Source organism: Nelusetta ayraudi, unplaced genomic scaffold (genome assembly GCF_046127955.1).
Source record: "Nelusetta ayraudi isolate G7.1 ecotype Tasmania unplaced genomic scaffold, CSIRO-AGI_Nayr_v1 ptg000002l, whole genome shotgun sequence".
Taxonomy (NCBI): domain Eukaryota; kingdom Metazoa; phylum Chordata; class Actinopteri; order Tetraodontiformes; family Monacanthidae; genus Nelusetta; species Nelusetta ayraudi.
The window spans coordinates 6,159,675-6,179,961 of record NW_027466052.1 but is presented as its reverse complement, the minus strand read 5'-3'; the positions used below and the strand labels follow the sequence as shown (position 1 = coordinate 6,179,961).

Below are 20,287 nucleotides of genomic sequence, written 5' to 3'. Positions count from 1 at the left end.
GGACAAGTCGCCAGTTCATCGCAGGGCTCGATCGATACAAACACACTGTCTTAAATGTTATTAAATTGGATTTAAAATGCTAATTAAGAGAATACAAGTAACAGTTGTTTGTTTTCAGCAGGGAATTATTGACTGCATATTTACCAGAATTTTTATATTTTCAAGCAAGACACCACCAGGCGTGCGGCTCTCTCTTTATTTGTGCACACATGGAAAATTCTCCTTGCCAGCTGAAAGGCACATGCCCTGCTGTCTCCGTCTAATTAATTTTTGAAAGCACTCGTCAGTGACCCGGACGGGACCTCCTTGTCCTGCCGCTTTAAAACAATCCTCTGCCCTCCGCAGCGTCTTCCCTGCGCTCCAGCTTATATTAGGCTTATCACATGTGTGAAGCACTTCCACTCTCCACCCCTTAACCCCTCAGCCCATTTATAACCTGGAACCATTTAGACTCAATTGGATGTTACCAACACCTCAGCTCTCCAAAGCCACGGCTTGACCCGGCCATCCGTCAGTGTCAGCCTTCTTCTCCTCTATTTTTTTATTTATTTTTTTTTTATTACACACACTCTCAGGGCTCCATCGTGTCGACCAATTTAGCGGAGTCAACGGCTTAGACGTACAATAGCAAGGACACATGGACAATTCCTGTTGGTCGAGTCAATAACTTGAGTATATTTTAAGGATTATCATATATATTTGGATAATTAATGGAAACGCCCTTCTTTTTTTAATCCCCTTTTTATAACATTTTATATTATGACCAGAGTCCCTTTTATGGTTTTGTAGTTGCCTGACATTAAAGCCTTCATTTAACAAGTTGTTTCTTTTCTTAAAGTCGCTATAATCAACTGGTAATGGTTGATTAGATGTTAGAATATTATAGCATTGATTAAACAGTTTGATGTTACCTAGAAAGCGATGCCTCTTTATACAGCAGTGTTGACTTTCAGCCAATGATTGTACGACTAACTACTAACTAACTACACTTGTAAGTAATGGTTAGATCAGCTCTTCTCACTACATTGATATTTTTTAGCTTATGGCAACTTGACTATTACACTCTCATCAGAGTGTTGTTTGAAGAGCTTGTAGCATTCACTTCCTGGTTTCTCAACTGAGGTGAAGCTGATTGGTCCTGGAATCAAGGAAAAAACCTTGGTGCATTTATCAGTCGGAGTTTGGCGAGATGGACGAGTCCGGTTCCGGGTGGAACTCTTAGTGATCCAGCTGGAATTAAAGCTTACAGAAGTCATGATGTGCTTAATAGTGCTCATCATCTGCAAAGTAAAAAATTAAGGAATTTTGAAGTATTAAAAAAAAAAAAAGGAAAACAAAAATGAGCAAGACAAACAGCAAAAACATATTTTTTTTTCCTTGGAAGTTAAAGTGCTGATACAGTTAATTGTTCTGGACAGACATCCACCCCTATTGTGTCTGCATGTACATTATTTGCACGTGTGTGTTCAGGTTTCTATCTGCCCGCGTCTGACTTGAGACTCATGACGGCAGCGTCGGGTGAAAGAGAGTCTGGCTGAGTGAGACGGCAGCCCCGTTGTCCATGTGTCGGTATAAAAGTACCACGTTAGCCCTGATCTGCAGGCCGGTCCGGCCGACTTCGGAGACACGGAGAGAGGCCCTATGAATACTGCATGATGGAGCTTTTATTACAGCGCGAGCTGGAGTGTAAATAAGATCCAGGCGACGGGGCACGTTTACTGGGGTCAGATCAGGGGGAAGTGGCGGGGGATTGGCTGGGTAACCTTGTCCCCACGTCTCCTGCTGTCACCGCCCTGTCATAGTAACTCATACGGGGACACTCGGCCCTGAGGTGGTCAAGGACAGCCGGAGAATTAAGCCTTAAACTAGCTGTAGTCACAGCGTCTCTTTAGTAGCCGAGTTGTGGTTTACATTTTGTTTTTTTTTTGTTTTTTTGAACGTCGGCTTGTCCTCGGCCTTAAAGTTAATGTCACGACTGTCATGGTTTTAGTATGTTTGACTTCCAGCGTGTCCACGTCTAGTTCTTCCATGCAGTGCCGAGCAGAATTTGTTTAATTCCTTCTTGAGTTGCCCTGCACGTTGAAACTTCCCAGACAGTATTTAACACGTCTAACCCTGCAGACCTGCCTCATTTAGCATCTTGATGTTAATTAGGAGCGAACGGTCATCCTTAACCAACATTGATCGAAGCTTAAAGAAGCTCCAAGACATCAAATGAAACCTTGTCTGTCAGACTGGTTTAATGACGGTTTTTTTTTTTAAGTTTTTTTTAATGAAAAGTCAAGAGTTGCCCAAAATCAAAAATATTGAGATACAAAATCTTGAAAAAAATCCCCCCCCACAAATGCAAATGATACAACTGACTTAAAATATTTAAAATGGTCTTTGTGTGTTTGTCTTTAAGAAACTTTTTTTTCATTCTTTTTTCACAAAATATCATTTAAACCAGAGGTGGGCAAACTTTTTGACTGGTGGGGCCACAGGGGGTTGTTGAATGTGACACAGTGGGGCGGAGCAGCAGCAGGTGGATGCGGTGCTTTGGCGAGCCACCTCATAGGAGGAAAAATTATATGATGGGATATGTAGAAAACATGTGCTTTAATGTCAATTGGAAATGAACAAGGGTTACAACAAAATATGTCTTTGAAGCCCCCACGGTATTTAGCTCTGTATTGAAATGACTCTTAAAATACTGAAAAAATGGATTAAATGCAGCTTTTTTATGACTTATTATTATGTTATCATTGTTACAATTTCTTCAAGTTCGGCGGGCAGGATTAGAAAGTTTAACGGGCCGCATATGGCCCCCGGGCCGTAGTTTGCCCATGCCTGATTTGTACCATCACATCACGATACGTCCTGCTCCGAAGCTCCCTAAGCACGAACTGGAGATGCCAGCAACCAAATTTATCTTATCAAGTCGTGGGGTTTTTTTGTTTGTTTTTTTTTTTGCTCAGACATACCAGGCGAGGTCCATTCTTGCCTCGCTATGATTAATTAAAGGTGCGGGCCCCTTTTTTTCGGGTGTCTGGCCAGAGAGCAAGGTGATAGTCCAATCCAAGACGCATTAATCACACCTTGCGCCGTACACACAGTCTGCGGACGGACGGCTGACAGGCGAGCGTCCAGTATCACGTTCACCGAGGCTGTTGGCGAGCTGACCAGACTGCGTGACGTGCGCTGCCCTCGGCCCGGCCCGGCAGCAGCAGGCAGCAGCAGCAGGCAGCAGCAGCAGGCAGCTGCCGGCCAGTATTCATTCCTGCAGGATTAAATGTTCAGAGGTCCCCGGGTATTATCAGCGGTGCCGTAAACTAACCTTCAAGGGCCGTAACTAAAGCCGAGGTTTGTCACTGAGGACTTGGATAATTAAATTATTACGAGGGCAGTCTGCGAGGGCTACTTTACTTGCAACTCAAAACTCCTTTGTCTGGAGCGACGTAGGCATTGGCTTCTTTACCTGGTTTTGGGTGGAAGCTCGCTCAGTTTTACTGTAATTAATTTTAATTACTTTAATGATTAATGATTGGATTGCATTGGATGTGCTGCATTTTTCGGGATGAAATCTGGACAAAAAAAAATCGAACAAGATTGTGCATTGGAACATGTTGGCCCGTTTATCAAACCTTTCGTCTGAACCTCTGTCGTTTCTTGATATCTGCCCTCTCCCTCCAGAGCCTATCACCTTCTTGGCAGGCGGGTACTGGCGGTGAAGGTGAGAAAATGTCTTTTGTCTTTTGTTTTTTGTTTTTAAATAACTGTCCGTCTTGTCCACATCACTGCCAGTTGGTGACCTGATCCTCTTCCTTTGCAATTGCCAACACGCAGGTCATTCCGCTGGATATCACGGTGGAACTGCAGAAGCAGATCATGTCAGAGTTAGAAATCCTCTACAAGGTCAGTGGTCACCTCGGCAGCGTTTCTACTTTATTCACTGGCTGTTTCAATCACATCTATTATGTTTTCAACTAAATGAAAGCAAGAAAAATTTGAAAATGAAAGAAGCTCGACCAGTTGATTGACCGGGAGTGTATTCTTCCACTATTAAACAGATAAAATATAATCAGTTCCTTGTCACTAAATGGCTTTGTCATTCAAGTGGTAAAAAGGTCGATTCATTCCGACACTCTTTACGACATATCGGTCCTGTTGTGCTCACACTGCCTCCTGTCTTGATTGCAGTGCGACTCGCCGTACATCATCACTTTCTTCGGTGCCTTTTTTGTGGAGAACCGCATCTCGATATGCACAGAGTTCATGGACGGTGAGTTCTCCCTGCACCCCATCACGTGCTTCTCCGTTGCTTGTGTTTTGGGAAGACTTTGGGGAACCTTGTCTCTCCACCTTGTAGCCATTTACACTTCTGCACTCCCACCCCCACCTAAAAAAAAAAAAAAAGATCTAGTGGCTGCGAGCTGCTTAGCATGCCTATGCGCTAAAAGCTACAAGGGTGTGATCAACGTTGACTTGAGTGCATCTGTGCGCAGGTCTCTGTACGTGCACAGATTTTTTTTTTTTTGTCTTTGGATTTGCGTGTTGCCCCAGTGCGTGTCCATGCAGTCATTCCCATGTTTCACACATTTGCCGGCTTGTCGCCTCGGTCCGTCTCACCTCTAAACGCTCGGAACTTTCTGAAAACTTTGTTTTCAGACACAGCCCTTGGTTACAGCAGTGCGTGCACACTGTGTTTGGGAAAAATGTGTTTTCATTTGTTTTGATGATTTAGGGGATGGATGCCTTTCGTATGATTTGTGGATGTTTAAAAGCAGACAGTTCGAGGCACTTGATTGCGCTTGTGTCAAAAACAGCTTAAGCAAATTGCTATTGTGACGGTAAAATACAAGTCAAGTCTAAATCTGTTTTTTTTAGAGGCTTGCGTGTTTCCAGAAATGGTAGCAAATCACTTTTAAAATTTTGGCAGGTGGTTCACTGGATGTGTTCAAGAAAATCCCGGAGCACGTCCTGGGGAGGATTGCAGTGGCGGTAAGTTTTACACCACAATCCTCTTTTTGTACTCTGACTTGTGTTTGTGAATTTGCATCGTTTCCACGCTTACAGCTGTTTTCACCAACTAAGGCACATTAGGCAGTTGCATTGTGTTTGGCCCTTGTCGGCCACCGTACGCTTCAGTGCGACAAAACAAAACAAAAAAACGTACGCTCTGCAAGTAGTGACGGATACGCAATCATGGCCAGTGATGTAACTACATTTAAACGGGCTACTATCACGCTGCTCCAGTAAACATAGTTTAACCATATTCTCGTCCGCTGCATGTAACGTTCAGCTCATCACCACCAGACAAATGTAATTCAATAATTCAGTAAGATAAAATAGCGCTGGTGTAATTTTTTTTAATTAGCTGCTTTAGCAAAAAAGAAATTAAGGTTAAAGTCAGTGTCATCCTGCCTTTATCCTCTCTCTCTCTCTCTCTCTCTCTCTCTCCCTCTCTCTCTCTCTCTCTCTCTAGCCCTCTCTCTCTCACACACACACACACCCAGCCTCGGTTGAAACCAGCATCTTGATAGAAGTGGCCTTGATGTTGATTAAAACATGTATCTTTACAACACTTATTAACGTCGTCTCTGTTTGCCTGTAAGCAGGCAGTGACATCTATTTAGTCGGTGTTAATTCCAATTCGCAGCTTCACCTCCTCTGCGCTGTCACGGTGGTTAATTATCAGAAGGCAAAGCAGCCGGGAGGTGTGCGAGCGAGGCTGCGCTTGTTGCTCTCACGTCTCCGCCTTTAGAGGCAGCCGGACTTCAGAAAGTCTTTCTGTGCCTTTGATTCCACTCAAAGGGTTTTTGCGCATCGGGGGACGGGTGACGGGAGCAGACGTGGGCACAATCAGAATAGTTTCTTTGGCTGAAATGTCAGACGTGGAGAATTTAAAAAAGAAAAAAAGGAAATGAGGGAAAATGAAAGGTTTTATCCTCCCGGGTGTGGGTTTGTCTCGTCCAGTGGAGCTGTCGCATCTGTTGTTGTCGTCCATCGCTTGTCTTGTGCTTGCAAATTGATTGCACACTCCAGTTTTAGACCCACCGCCGATTCTTCTGCAGCACGTTCCGGTGTTGCTGTGGTAAAATTGTGAACAAAAACTGCTGCAATGCGAAATTGATGCCAACCCTACAAAGTGCTGCCCAACGCTGCGTTATGGAGCTCTGGCTGGTTTTTTAAATAATTAATCACTGGGGGCTGCGCCAATGCAGCCCGCAGTGAAAAGCAAAGGCGTGAAAGTAAGTTTAAATTTCGACATGCAAAATGAAATTGCTATGGCCGCGTTTAGACTGCCAGCCAGAACCTGATTTTTAGCGCATCCAGATTGAAACTGGATGGCTCTTTTGTAGTCTGAACAGTCACAAATCACACCGATGAGTTTTGGACTCGTCTCCACTGGAAGCAGAATTCACAGACATTTAAGAGTGAATTGAAGTTGCTCCTCCAACTAAGTTCCCCCTCCGTCATCCACCTCACTCACTCAAATGTTTGCTCCTCTGTAGGTCGTCAAAGGCCTGACTTATCTTTGGAGCCTCAAAATTCTCCATCGGGGTGAGTAAGTCAGTGCCTGCCTGTGTGCGTCTGCGAAGACGCGACGCGCTGACGCTGCACTTCCATTGAGCCGTTTGTCTGCGCAGATGTCAAGCCGTCCAACATGCTGGTGAACACCCGGGGACAAGTCAAGCTGTGCGACTTTGGCGTCAGCACGCAGGTGCGCTGATTTTGTTTGCGCGAGTGTGACATTGAGAAACGGCGAGGAAGAAGGAAAACCAAACACAAGAGTGTCATTGTGTGTGTGTGTGTGTGTGTGTGTGTGTGTGTGTGTGTGTGGTCAACCTGTCAATCACTGCTTTTCATTTTCAACTTGTCCCGAGGGGTTTCCCGCCATATGAACTGCCCCCCACTGCTATTGTTCTGCAGCTGCAGAAAAAATCACTTGTAATAATTATGAGCACGCACGCACACACATACACGCACACACACACTCACTCACTCACTCACTCACACGCGCACGTGCATTCACACATAGCAGCCGAGCCTCATTGATATGTATTTAGTAAATGTGGGAGAGCGTGGGTGGAGGACAATGGCCGTGTGTGTGTGTGTGTGTGTGTGTGTGTGTGTGTGTGTGTGTGTGTGTGTGTGTGTGTGTGTGTGTGTGTGTGTGTGTGTGTGTGTGTGTGTGTGTGTGTGTGTGTGATTGCTGTTTTGGCCTTGTGTGTGTAACATAATCATCTGGGACAGACCTTCAGTGAACCCCAAAACATCAACCCTGAGTACTCTGTCACACACACACACACACACACACACACACACACACACACACACACACACACACGTTGGTATTGCTATCATTGTGAGGGCTTCACATCCACTTCCTCACACAAGCATACGGGCCCCTCTGTCGTGAGTTGTTATTCATTTTGAACCTTCGCTCCCTCAGGATCCACAAGGTGAATTTTACATGTGATGCGTGCACCACGCGCAGCTCGTGCACATCCTCTTTCTTTTAAACTCTATGCTGCCTGTTTGTTCCACTGCTTCACAATTGACTCTGTCCCTCCTCCCCACACAGTGGAGGCTATCCCACACGCAGTCAGAAGCCATGAGGGAGCAGACACTCATTATCACAGTCCTGTCATTGATGGCATGTGCCATTGTCAACACACACACACACTGCCGCTAATGTCTCCCTGCCTTGCTCCGCCCCCTATGTGTGTGACTTTAAATCAGTCCAAAATATCACCCTGACCTGCCATGAAACTCATTATTTAAACAGGTTGCGGTTTTTGTGCAGTCATATCAGTTTGTGTTGTGATCCGGCATCATCATTTCCTCATTTTCCTTGTTTCCAGTTGGTTAATTCCATTGCCAAAACGTACGTGGGAACAAACGCATACATGGCGGTGAGTGATTAGAATTAGTTGACTCAGTTAATGACACAAACCATTTTTGTAGCATGTGAACAAATTTTCATTTGTGCCCTTTTTTGTTTCCCAACAGCCGGAAAGGATATCCGGAGAGCAGTATGGCATCCATGCAGACGTGTGGAGTGTGGGAATCTCCTTCATGGAGGTTGTCCTTTTGCATGTTATTGCTCTTAATTCCCTGAAATTCGCACCTGCGCTCGTGACTAACATGGGAGTCGATGGAGTGTTGGATTGACAACCTGCTTTTCCCAGATTACCTTTTAATGTCACTCCCGCATCTCCCTGCTCACTTGTCCCCCACCATTGACATTATTGATTAGCCATTTGTTTCTGTCGGCGTCTCACCCTCGGCAGCGTAATAAATGACTCGCCTTTGTTTGTCAATAAAGTTTAATATCATTATAATTGTGCCGGTAACGGATGTGTTCCGCGGGACGGAGCCGGCGTCAAAGCCGTCGATATGATCTTTGTCGACGGGAGTTTTTACAGTGGCGGTCCCCTCTGGTCAGCATCTCTTTAGTCCAGCTTTTGGCTTTGTGCATTAAGCTAAATGAAATGGGCGTGCAGCCGTCCCACTCCGCCCGCATCGATCTGCCCGCTGCTTGTTCTATTTACGCTCAAGGAGAGACGGCGAGCGTTTTGACATTTTAATAACCTAACGTTGCCAATAAGCTGCCCTTGACCGGGATGAGAGATGCCCACTCTCCTCGAGGAGTGAGTTGGCAAATGTCACACGCTGCCAACCCACCTCGCCCAAGACAAAATGACACACGTGCGCATTCTGTCTCCTCCTCTTCCTCCGCCTTCGTCTCCTCCTCCTCCTCCTCTCTGTCCCCTCCATTTTGTTCGCCACAGGGGTTTATGGCGGAGGGGGGGTTATTAACTAATAGCTGATGTTTTTTTTTTTGATGATGAGGAAGTGGTATCAGCAGGTGGGCACTAAGCTCACCTCAAAGACAGAAAGCCTCCACTGCCACATGCTTCAGCAGCTTTTCCTCTCATCCGTGCCCGCTTCCAATCTCCACTTCATTTAAATGGTGGAAATAGCGACGCGTCTCTGTACATACACATCAATGCGACAGTCCTAAATCCTTTAGGGAGGGAGTGCTTATTCTTTAGACACACCAGTTGGTGTTTCCTCAGATTAATACATGTTATCCAGACCAGTCTGACTCACCTGTTTTTTTCTTTTCTAATTATTCAAAGTATGTCTGTACTAACCTAAGAAAATCCAGAAGTTCTCATAATTTCTCTATCCTTTGTTCTCTTTATAGTTGGCGCTCGGTATGTTCCCGTATCCTCAGGTGAGTTCTTCTGGTTGCCAGGTCACATTAAAATTTAAATAATATTGTAATCAAATGAAACACCAATATGGAAGTATTGAAGAGTTTTTCTTATGCTTCTGACTTGGTGTTTAAGTGTCAAAAAGGTGTCTTAATTGTTGTAAAATGTACATTCTGCCAAACGCTGAGCTAAATTTGGCTGCTACATGAGGGGAAGATGGATGGAGACAGAGAATCTGTTGACCCAGATGTATAATTCCCTGTCCATATGACTTTCCAGATTCTTCTATTTTTTTTTTTTTCCTAGACGTTGACTTCAGGGTTCATATGTTTTCCCCTCATTACTTTAAGCTGTTTTACTCAAATGTAATTGCCGGCCACAGAAGTGACTTCTAAATCCCATCAAGTCTTAATTAGTCCTTTAAGATGGGTTTATCTCTCTAATCCCAAGCTAAGCAATCTAAACCTGGTTACCTCAGGTTACCTTGCCTTTTGGAAAATTAGCCTTGAAGATTTGTTCCCCACAGTGCGGTGGAATGGAATTTTGTGAAACACACCAAAACTCAACTTTTTGGGGTGTCTTTTTTGATTTATTTGGGGGGTGCACTATTGTCACATTTGTAAATTAACTGCAGACATAATTTCTATTTAATGTGGAGTGCCTCAGTTGAATTGACCTTCTTTTTTACTCGACAACACTATGGCAAAAGGATGAGCCATATATCTGAATTCCTTCAATTGGTCTTCCAGGAAACGATACTTCTGGGTTACCATGAAATTAAAGGGCAAAACTGACTCTAACAATCCCTCTAAGTAATAGTAATTTAACTGTTATTTCACCTTTAAGGTCCTATATCAAGCAAAATTCACTTCACCAGCGTTTTCTAACGTGTCAGTTTGTGCTAAAACCTAATGATGTCAAAAGGGACATGGAGCCCTCAGTGACGCTGATCTTCCCAGGTTAATCAGGTTAATAAAAACACTTCCAGACTCACAGCTGCCTTCAAAAAATGCGGAAAATTCAGCAGAACCCCCGCAACCATAAGCCGTCTTCTGCTTTTGTGGGATAAATCCGAGCAAGCTCGCTCCACTGGAGTCCGGATCAGGACGAATAAAGATCTGGAAGTGGGCATTAGGACATATGCTGTGTATTTTCACTCTTACCACTGGTCTCCAGGACAGCCTGTGGGTTCCTTTGCGTGTCACACTGGAAGCATACAAAGTTTTGATTGAGGTGTAGTTTTGGCGTCCTTATCGATGTCGATTTTCACCGTGTCTCGGCGCAATACGCCGCGAGCAGGCGCTTTGGTTTTGATAAAACGGTGGTTAACTCTCGCCTCCTTCGCGCCAACGACGGCCGGCGGAATTTCGGAGACGCTCTTCTCTCTTCCCGCGGCGTACCTTTTTTTTTTTTTATTATTTATTTATTTTTTCCTTTTCCGGTCTGCCCAACTTCCATATGGCGGTGCAGACAGTTCACCTGCGGGCTGGAGCAGAGTGGTGTGGCGAGAGCGCTCGGATCCAGCTCGTCAGGCGCAGCCAGCCAAAGTCCTCGGGCCCAAACTGTCATTTTGTGCAGACGCCGGCACAGCTGTCTGTTGCCGAACCCCCTGCTACACTTCGCAGAGAACAGTCGAGCGCAGACTTGACGCTGGCAGAGAGAGCAGAGGCGGAGTGGGCGAGGGAGGGAGGGAGGCAGGCAGGCGTCTTAATTTTCACTCGAGACTTCGTGGAGGAACGGAGGTTAAGTCGTCTGAAATGATTTCAGGATTTTGCACTTTTGGGAAGCTAATGTAATCATTGTTCGGGGTCCCTTTGTTCACTCAAAGCGGGCCTTCTTTTTTCGTAGTCGGTTTGGTTTTGCTTTGTTTATTGTCTCTTGTTATTTTTACTCCGTGTGTGTGTGTGTGGCACCGTCGCTTGACGTCTGCCGTGATTAGAGATGGCCTCTTTAATCCCACTCCGCATGTCAGCATCCATTTGCGCCCTTTGTCGGGAGTTAATGGAGTTTTAGTTGGCTCGCTCCGAAAGTCTTTGAAGACACCAGAGCTGATGGGATGTGTATACAGCCGCCAGCACTGTTGCTTCTGATTGATTTGTTATTGTCGAGGGAGGGGAGGGGGGCTTTGGCTCAGCGCTTGTACAATGAGACATTGTGTCATTCGTTGTCTCATCTTTCTGTTCATCAGAAGCGGTGAAGAGCATTCTGTTGTTGTTTCTGTTTTTCCTCCCTTAAATCAAATGGGACGGAAACGCTCTCTGTTGTCTGTAAGTTGTGAACAGTATTTCCGACAAGCTCTTGACGCCAATAACCTGATGAGACCTCCAGCCAGCAATTTCTCCCAGTTTCCTCAACAGCACTGGAAGCCTCTCTTATCTACTCAAGCTGGAATTGAGAACGGTATTCTTATGAATACATGAAATAATACATGAAAAATTCTCAAAAGTTCTCTGGTTTATTTGTCACATTATCACATAGACTGCAATATTGCATTAATACATGTAAAATCAACTTTTTGATTTTCAAGAGGAATTTGACATCCTCACAGAAACCACTTGTTAGATCCAGACTACGAGATGTGACATTTTTATGCTGAAATGTTGGAAATCTAAACGTTCTCATCTGGATTTGAGCCCTTCGGCTTCCTCCAGTGAGGGACTTTGCTTAGAGGGTGAAGACGAACCTCTGTGATATGAGGTCAACTGAAGTAGAACAAGAAGAGCGATCACTCAGAGCTACTGTTGGCTTCTCACCCTGCAGCCTCAACTCCTGGAGCAGCAAGCAGCTCGGTCCTAGTAATTATTTCTGAGCAAATTACTTTTCCATAAGATGCCTCTAATGCGTCTGAATCAGGCAAAACTGGATATAGAAGCATTTTAGGAGTCTCTTGGCATTTGGGTGGGAGAGAAAAGCTGTGTTTAATTGAGCAAATCAATAAGTGTTCCAAAGTACTGTCAGAGACCCGGCGAAATGAGCAATTTATTTACCAGCGTTCGACATTTAGCTCAGGCCTTATATCCATTTAGTCAAAGTGGTGAAGTTTTAAATTTAGGCTTTTAATAAATTCTGTCTATTTGTCCTGATGAATTCAGTCCTCGGGGGCTTTAAATTGGAAACGTTGAAGCTTTTTTATTTATTCACCTCCATGCTCTCGAAAGACCCGCTTGCAGATTCAGTTTTTGATCCGTCAATTAAAAAGTTCTTGCACTGGTTCTTTTGCACTGGCACTGTGCTTTCAAGGCCCTGCATTATGAAGAACTCTAAAAATAATGAGTCTATAGTTTCCAGAAATGAGAAAAGTACACTTTTTTCTTTTGTTTGTTTCTTTTCCTCATATCCAATAATAAAAAAAAATGACATCTGGTAGCCTCTCCTAAGTTTGTGACAGTACTCCAAATCTTTGTTTTTTCTACCCTCTGATACCAAAGCATCAGTTTTAGCTAAAAGCTAGCCATTTTAGCAGGAAGCTGTAAAAAGAACAGTGACCTGGAGATCTGTGTAAGAGTTTTATGGGGATTAAAGGCTGGAGTCGGAGTTGAGCTCATGGTGAGTTTGGTTTTCAATATCTTATTTAGTGTTCTTTGCCCATTTCGCCCAGTTTAAAATTAAAAACCCGGTACTTCACCAGGTTCGAGTTCGTCCTCATCGTGCCCCCCCCCCATGCCAAACTGATGCATTGAACTTGCTAAATACAAATCTTGCTCTTAGTGTTCACAGCAAATATTCAACATGCCGCCACATTGAGTTAACCTGGAGGGCAGAAATAAAGCGCTGCCGCGACTGAAAATCCGCTCCTGGATCTTGTGTCCCCATTTCAACACAAATGAGAACGAGACCATTAACATTTGTGTGTTTTCATTATGTAAATGGTGTTAACGCATGCTCACAAATTGCCAACAGGAAAAGCGATAATTTTCTCCCAGTGATCATAATGTGTCCAAGTGCATCATCTTGATTATGATGCGCTAATTACATATCCCCTTCTTTCTCCCCCTCTCTCTCTCTCTCTCTCTCTCTCTCTCTGCCCTACAGATTCAGAAAAACCAAGGATCTTTAATGGTAAGTTTTATTGCATTAGAATAGGAGGAAGGAAAATTGAGGTCCCCCACACGGCGCTCTTGCTTGACTCCATTTGAAAAAAAGAAACAATTTGAGTGCACACACACTCAAATTGTGTTTTTGCCATGAAATATTAGATCATGCTTTAACAGCTGGTATTGCATTAGGTGCTATTATGGAATAATAGAAACATTGAGAGGCTGAGGGACGGCTTTGCCTGGGCTCGCTGCATCGGATTAATTTTAGTTGATACCTTTTTTTGGGTATCACGCCATTGATTTTTCCTATTGCCAAGAAATTCCATGTAGGCGAACACATTTTTTTTTTTTTTTCATCTTCTCACATTTCTTTTTCCTCTTCCAGCCTCTCCAGTTACTGCAATGCATCGTTGATGAGGTGAGTCGTCGTCTTATGTGCTTTTGCATCTAAAGTCAGCCCTAATGGCCCGGAAAGCTTATATTTTGTTTCTTAATGAAGCAAACCACTCAGGCGGCTTTGTTCCCCACTCACTCAACCCTCACCCTATGCAACTGCCTTAGGGAAGTACATGTATGCCCCCACCTCCCCCACTCACACACAGACACACACGCGCACACCCACCCAGACACACACTCACCTGCTCTCAGCAGCAGCAGCAGCAACACAGTCGTAGATTCTGATCCAGAGCCAAATCACACACAAAAAAAGGCTTATCTGCGAATTAACTCACTATGTTTCTGGGCAAGTGTCTCCATATTAAAAACAAAAGTCGCCTCAGATGATTTTCTTTTTTTTTTTTTACAATATATTATGCACACAACACACATGTGTTAAAAGCAATAGCAAGATAATGCAGCAGTTCTAAAATAATTCATAAATCAAATCACTTCAATTTTATGCACAAAAATATGAATCTAAATGAATTTCATCAACGGAGTATTGTGTGCACCAACCACAGTGAAAATACTATAAACTGCGTTCTGTAGCTGATCCAATGCAAGGAGATGCAAAAGTAATTCATTTAGTATATTTTCACCGGTGTCATCTGCAGTAGGTGTGCTTGAACTACAAGAGTGTTTGCATTTGGCATTTTAGTGCTTTTCAAGCTGAACGTTGTCCTGAACACAGACGTTCCTCTTGTGGAAGTCTTTAAATGTTGCTCTATTCTTTATCTTGTTATGTATCCCAACTGAATCCAACAATAACAGTAAGAGGCTCCCCACTTGGGGCGTTGCTGCACTAGTTTTACCTTGTACAGCTTGAAACAAACTTACAGCAGTTATTTGAATCTTCACAAAACATAAAAAAAACAAAAAAATACCAATGCCTTTAGGCCAAAGTAGTTCTCCCCCAACCCACATTAAACATCACATCACTTGTCCTCAACTGACTATAGATTGCCCATAATGAATAATTAAAAGCTTTTGGTTGTAATGGATTGGCCGTGGCCAAAGTGTTCATTAGTGTTTAGATGGATTCATCAGTCAAACAATTTTTCATGCACTTTATGCTGTATTTGTACCCAAGGTGAGAGAGCACTCTGTTATCCCAGGTCAGTCTGGCTGTTTCCAGCCGCAGTCGTCCTCCTTTAAAGAGACAATTGAGCACTTCCTGAAAGGAAGGAGCGAGTCTGAGAGAAAATAAAGGTTGGGGAGTCCACAAGAGTAGAGACCTGAAGTGCAGGATAAAATACACAAAGAAATTTCACAAGTGTTTCCAGATTCTTGAGCTCACAGCTAATACACCGTGACCCCTTTGCATTGGCAGTTATTTTACAGTTATCAACCTAAAATCTTTGGGTTTTTTTTACTTTCCAATAATGTGTCTGTCTTTTTGATTTTTTGCAGCCATATTATCGCAATTTTCAAATGGCTTTAATATCTGATTTTATTTCAAGGTTTCTGGTTAGATTGCAGCACCCAGCCTGCCCTCGTTGAAGTAAACACTCATTCACTAAGCAGACAGCGGAAGCTGTTTGATTTCAATCTTTATCATTCACAGTAAACTCACATATAACTTGTACTGGGTCTCAAATGATTCTGAATATCCTATAAATAGCAGTTATTTAGTTAAGTTTGATGAAAAAAACGTGTATTATAGCTTCATTTTAGAAAAATATCAATATATTGAGATGATCCGCTTGCTGGCAGTGGTGTTATGACATAAAGAAACTGTACTGAGGACACCAGCACAGGTTGGTTAAAATTGCCCCCTTTTTTTCTTTTACATATCCATGGTGAACCTGCACTGTCACGAAATGAGCAAATGCTCCCTTGAAATGCTATTTGTTGGCAGCATCGACTAGAAATACACGCCGCTTGATGGAGCCGCTGTCTCCCGCCAGAACTTCTCTGCAGTCGTCTTCCCATCTGTTCACTGTCCACCCTCATTAATGCTCCTCTCGCCCCCTCCTCCCATTCGCTGAATAGCAAGCGGCTTCACTAATAAAGAACTCCCACTTTATTTCCAAGCCTGTAATTACTGATCTAATTCTGCCTAATAATTGCTCCGCGGCAATGACATGTATATTTACTCGTACCCTCGTAGCGTTGTGTGTGTTCCGTCTCGTCGTGATGCGCGGTTGACAGGCGCTGGAATAATTCACGCAGACGAGCCACTTTCATCAGCCTGCCCGCGTGCCTTTTGTGCGCGCCGCCTGCTGCCACATCAAAGCTGCCGCTGCTGCGCTTGTTCCTGTCCGCTGGAGACGTGAATACATGCATAAACGCGGCCGGCGGAGGAAAAGGGCGCATGCGCGCGCGAGACGACGACGTAAATGAGCAGGATCGGCGGTAAAAACCGGGGCTCAGAGCGTGTGTTATGCACTACAGCGGCAGCAAATTATTTGCTGCTCTCCTTCTAAATGGAGTGTACACTCCGGCTTGTGGTGTGCGGCGCTCAAGGGCATTTTGTTTGTACATGCCTGTGTGTGCGCGCGCGCGCGTTTGCACGTGCGCGTGCTATGATATATTGCTCATCCGAGCGGCGGCAGCGCTGTGAAGTGCAGCGAGATTAGAGGAGAGCCCATTCCTTTGTTAATTTAAATGGGTTCATGCATCATGCTTTGCGGGGAGCCTGCCGATCGGAGCATTAAGGAATGGCGAACACTGCCCAGAGGTGTTTTTAATGGCACAGCAGGGCTTCAAATTTAAAGAGGTTTAATTCCCCGCATTTGAATAAACACCCAGGGTTGTTTTTTTTTTTTTTCTCTCTCTCTCTCTTCTGCTCATATCACTGGATGTCACCGCTGTGTCGTTTTGAAATCTCTCAGGATCCTGACCCGCTATTCATTTTGCTGGTCATCTTTTAATCTGCTTTAATTATACCGCTTGTAACCAATTCAGGCATCTCACAGGCATTCGCTGTAGACACACGAGGTTCTTTACGTCCCCTGAACGTTTAGAAGAGGGTTTTTTCCTCACAAAGTCCCAGCAGTGCAGCAGATGTGGAAATGTCAGTTGTGACGAACAAAACAGGGCCACTTCTCTCACGTGGAATCCATCGGCTCTAGGGGAAAAAAAAATGTTACAGTATTATTTGTCATTTTTATTACCACTTGTGTAAGACATCAGACAATTTGTCAAAAGGCGATTTGAACTCAGGCAAATTACTTCCAAAGGCCTGTTTGTAAAGACTGAGTGTTGCAATCTGTAGGTAGCACCTCATATTATAAAAGCAATTAGAATTTCCTATTTATACAGAAAGAGTATGTGTATATTCGGACCGTTGCATCGTTTTGCTTAAAATACTGTGTGCACAATGGACAAACAGCTGATAGGCCCATCACTCTATATTAAGGTTTGGCACCATTAAGTTTTGATGCAATCAAATGTAATCTTTTTTTTTTTTAATCTAATAGTTAGGATAATTGTTTCCTCTTCCTTTGTCTGTCACTGTCTTTCTGTATTTTTATGAAATTGTGCCAAAGTACAAACATTTATTACCTTGCAGAAGGGAGTAGAAATTGTATTAATAGTAATTTAACACTAGACTGGGTCTTTGCGCTATTTTGATAAATAGAATTGTACACCAGCCCCAAAGCGCCTACTCCAGGGAGTCACCAACATCAACTGCCACAGCAGAGCAGATCCCTTTTTGCTTTTTACACAGGTGTTATATTTAGTCACGCCAATAATGACACAGTGGCAGATCACACTGTTATATCTCCTCATTCCTTCTGAAGAATGCGGATTCCAAATACTAAGCCTCTGTGCGAGGAGCCTGCGTTCAGGGTTGTTGACTAATGAGGTGAGGGAGGCTGAAACAGAGGTTCTACATGACAGAGTTCAGGGGGCCGTGGCAACATTTAGCCTGTCTGACACACCAATACGTCACACTGCTGCTTATTTTATTACATTTTTGATGAAGTGAATGAATCTTTGGCCAATACACCTCATGCTCAAATAATGTTGTCTTGTTCTATCAGTGTGGAAATTGTGTCTGTTTGACTCCATTGAAGATCTACCTGATATTAACCACCTTCCAGCCTCTTTCACAGTCAAGTAGTTTGATCCTTAAGGCACTTTATTCCAAATTTAAAAACTTTTTTTCCCCTCCCCCCTTTGTTGTTTTTCTTACCAGGATCCTCCAGTGCTTCCTGTTGGCCAGTTCAGTGAGAAATTTGTTCACTTCATCACACAGTGGTGAGTCAGTTCTTCTCATTATTATCCTACCAGACTTTGTTTGTCGTGTAATTTGAGAATCTGTGCACTTGGATAGACTTGAATTATCCTGGGGAATTATTCCTGTATTGCCTCTATTGCGCCGGGATGGTTAAACATAGCAAAGACCACAGACTGCATTTCAAACGACTGAATGACTAAATTGTTGCTGATGAGCCGACTCTATAATGGATAAGTGCATTTACCTGTGTGCACTGCACTAAAGCCTTGAGGTTTTTTAATAGCCGGCGCTATAATTTCCACTGCTGCTGATTTTGAATAAAAAAGGAAGGACGGTTTACCCACTGCGGCGGGACAAAGACAGTGTTTACCCTGCACTTGCCTCGGATTCATTAGCCTTTGGTAACCTTAACAAATAGCTACAGACACACCCAGTGCGTGTGCCCAGTTGGATGTACCAGCTGTTGTGTATCCCCAATGCCAGCTTTATTTACTCAAACATGGATCCTTTTCTCTCAGGACACACTGGGGTCCTTGTAGCCCGCCCGGCCTCCTCCAAGGCCAGTTTTATATAGCTGCTGCAGATTTACAGCTACGCGTAGTCCTGATACAGCAATATGGGCCAGAATGCCCTCTGCTTAAATAACATACCTAATGTAAGTCATTAGGTAAACAGTGTAAAAACAGAGGTGCCACACTTCCCTCTAAGCAGGTAGTTTCTTTGAATTAAGATGCTCCAATCCCAAAGGGCATCAGTCAGCGTGTCGGCCTGGACACAAAGCGTAAACTGTAAAGTAATTCTTCCTCAAGTGATGATGATCTGAACTGTTAAACTGATTCGTCTGTACGTATAAATGCAGAGTAAATGCCTTTCATGTTTTGTGAACGTGCCAAAGTTTATGGAACCTGCAGGTTAATAACTACTGCAGTGTGCCTTCAGTGTTGTGAGTTGAAGGACATTGAATATAAGGACATCTGGGGGAAATTGACCCCCCCGCACCCCCCACCCCCCACGGTCCTCTTTAATAATCCCCAGTCCTGTTTTTTAGCAGCTACACTTTGAATCAGTGGTTGTAGAAATATTAATTAAACTATTCTATCGAAGATAATTGTCCTGTCTGGTGGCGACCCTCACTGTCAGCTTCTTTGGAGTGAAGTCACCTTTTGAATATTAATTAGTAAGTGAAAATTATTCTGCTGCCGTGTGAATATCGACTGCTTTTCATCCATCTATCTATATTTTTTTTTTAGCATGCGGCGGCAACCGAAAGAGAGGCCTGCCCCGAATAACCTCATGGTAAGTTAAACTTGCATTGACGAGTTCCAAGGACCACTGAGAGACAATATTCCATTTTTCCCAAAAGAAAAATTCAATTAAACAATTTCTGGGTATGCAATTGAATTTGCAGTGATTGGGGTGTTTTTGGGTCAAGGACCCTCGAAGCTGCTATTACTGTCTTAGAACAAGAGTATTTTCTTTTTTAGTTATTTTAATTTTTTTTTTAACTAATGAACTTTTTTATTACCAATATAAGATGTCAGAGAGGTTAGTGAGGAAACCTTGATGGGGGATTGAAACCTCCTCAACCATCATTTGTCAAATTTAAATTGAAACCAAGCTCAAAGTTTTGTTTCTGGACAAACAACCATCAAATAATAAATACAGTTTACAAAAATACTGTTTTAAAGCCAAATGAAAGGTTGAAGAAATCAAACACAAAAGAAACCTAATAACAGTGTTTTGAATGTTCAAAGCAACAGTAAAAAAAAAAAAAAAACTTTTTATATAGTTTTTTGTTTTGTTTTTTTGATAGCTGTGCAGCTTTGAACTGCAAACTTATCATTTTATTCTACTAGTTTCTGAATATGTTTTTTCAAATGATTTATTCAACTTATCTCCAATATCTGATGTTTTTTATTTTTTGATTGAAATTTATTTTTCCGGGTAAACATTGGCATCGATTGGAGAATCAGACAGGGCAGATACATGTACATATGTAAATGTATATGTATGCATATATGTATGTATACATGATTATACATACATATATATGTATTTTTATTTCTTCACTTGTTTGCATAGCAAAGTTACGGCTCACCTTGTCACTGCTCGGGCGACTGCGCCTGCATTTGCCCGCAAGGCCGGAGCAGTTTGCACAAACTGCCTTTTAAGAGCTGCGACATGCTCTGGCTCCTGCGTCAGGACCGCGGACAGCGACACGCCGGCTCCGCCGAGACGACGCCAGCTTACGGTGCTGTTGTGTCGGCAGTTGGGGTGTGAATGCAGAGCCGATGACAGATTTGATGTTCTCAGTCTCACACCCCACAGAGGGAGCGAAGGGAACGATTATTGACAATTCACTGCAATGGGTCGGGGGGGGGGAGGGGAGGGGAAGGTGTTACTCCTGAGGAAACCTCCAA

The 20,287-nt window shown here is 43.5% G+C and overlaps 1 protein-coding gene across 2 annotated transcripts in view; it reads left to right on the top strand.

The window, feature by feature from the left end:
* The window catches only part of map2k5 (mitogen-activated protein kinase kinase 5), a 40,406-nt gene that overhangs the window by 11,561 nt on the left and 8,558 nt on the right, over positions 1–20,287 (top strand). For both annotated transcript variants that reach the window (XM_076019875.1, XM_076019868.1), the window contains 13 exons: positions 3,673–3,712; positions 3,826–3,894; positions 4,180–4,261; positions 4,919–4,980; positions 6,495–6,543; positions 6,630–6,703; positions 7,848–7,898; positions 7,996–8,067; positions 9,197–9,226; positions 13,239–13,265; positions 13,629–13,661; positions 17,826–17,887; positions 19,118–19,163. In XM_076019875.1, the coding sequence (XP_075875990.1) occupies positions 3,673–3,712; positions 3,826–3,894; positions 4,180–4,261; positions 4,919–4,980; positions 6,495–6,543; positions 6,630–6,703; positions 7,848–7,898; positions 7,996–8,067; positions 9,197–9,226; positions 13,239–13,265; positions 13,629–13,661; positions 17,826–17,887; positions 19,118–19,163 (697 nt within the window). The remainder of the gene's footprint in view (positions 1–3,672; positions 3,713–3,825; positions 3,895–4,179; positions 4,262–4,918; positions 4,981–6,494; positions 6,544–6,629; positions 6,704–7,847; positions 7,899–7,995; positions 8,068–9,196; positions 9,227–13,238; positions 13,266–13,628; positions 13,662–17,825; positions 17,888–19,117; positions 19,164–20,287) is intronic.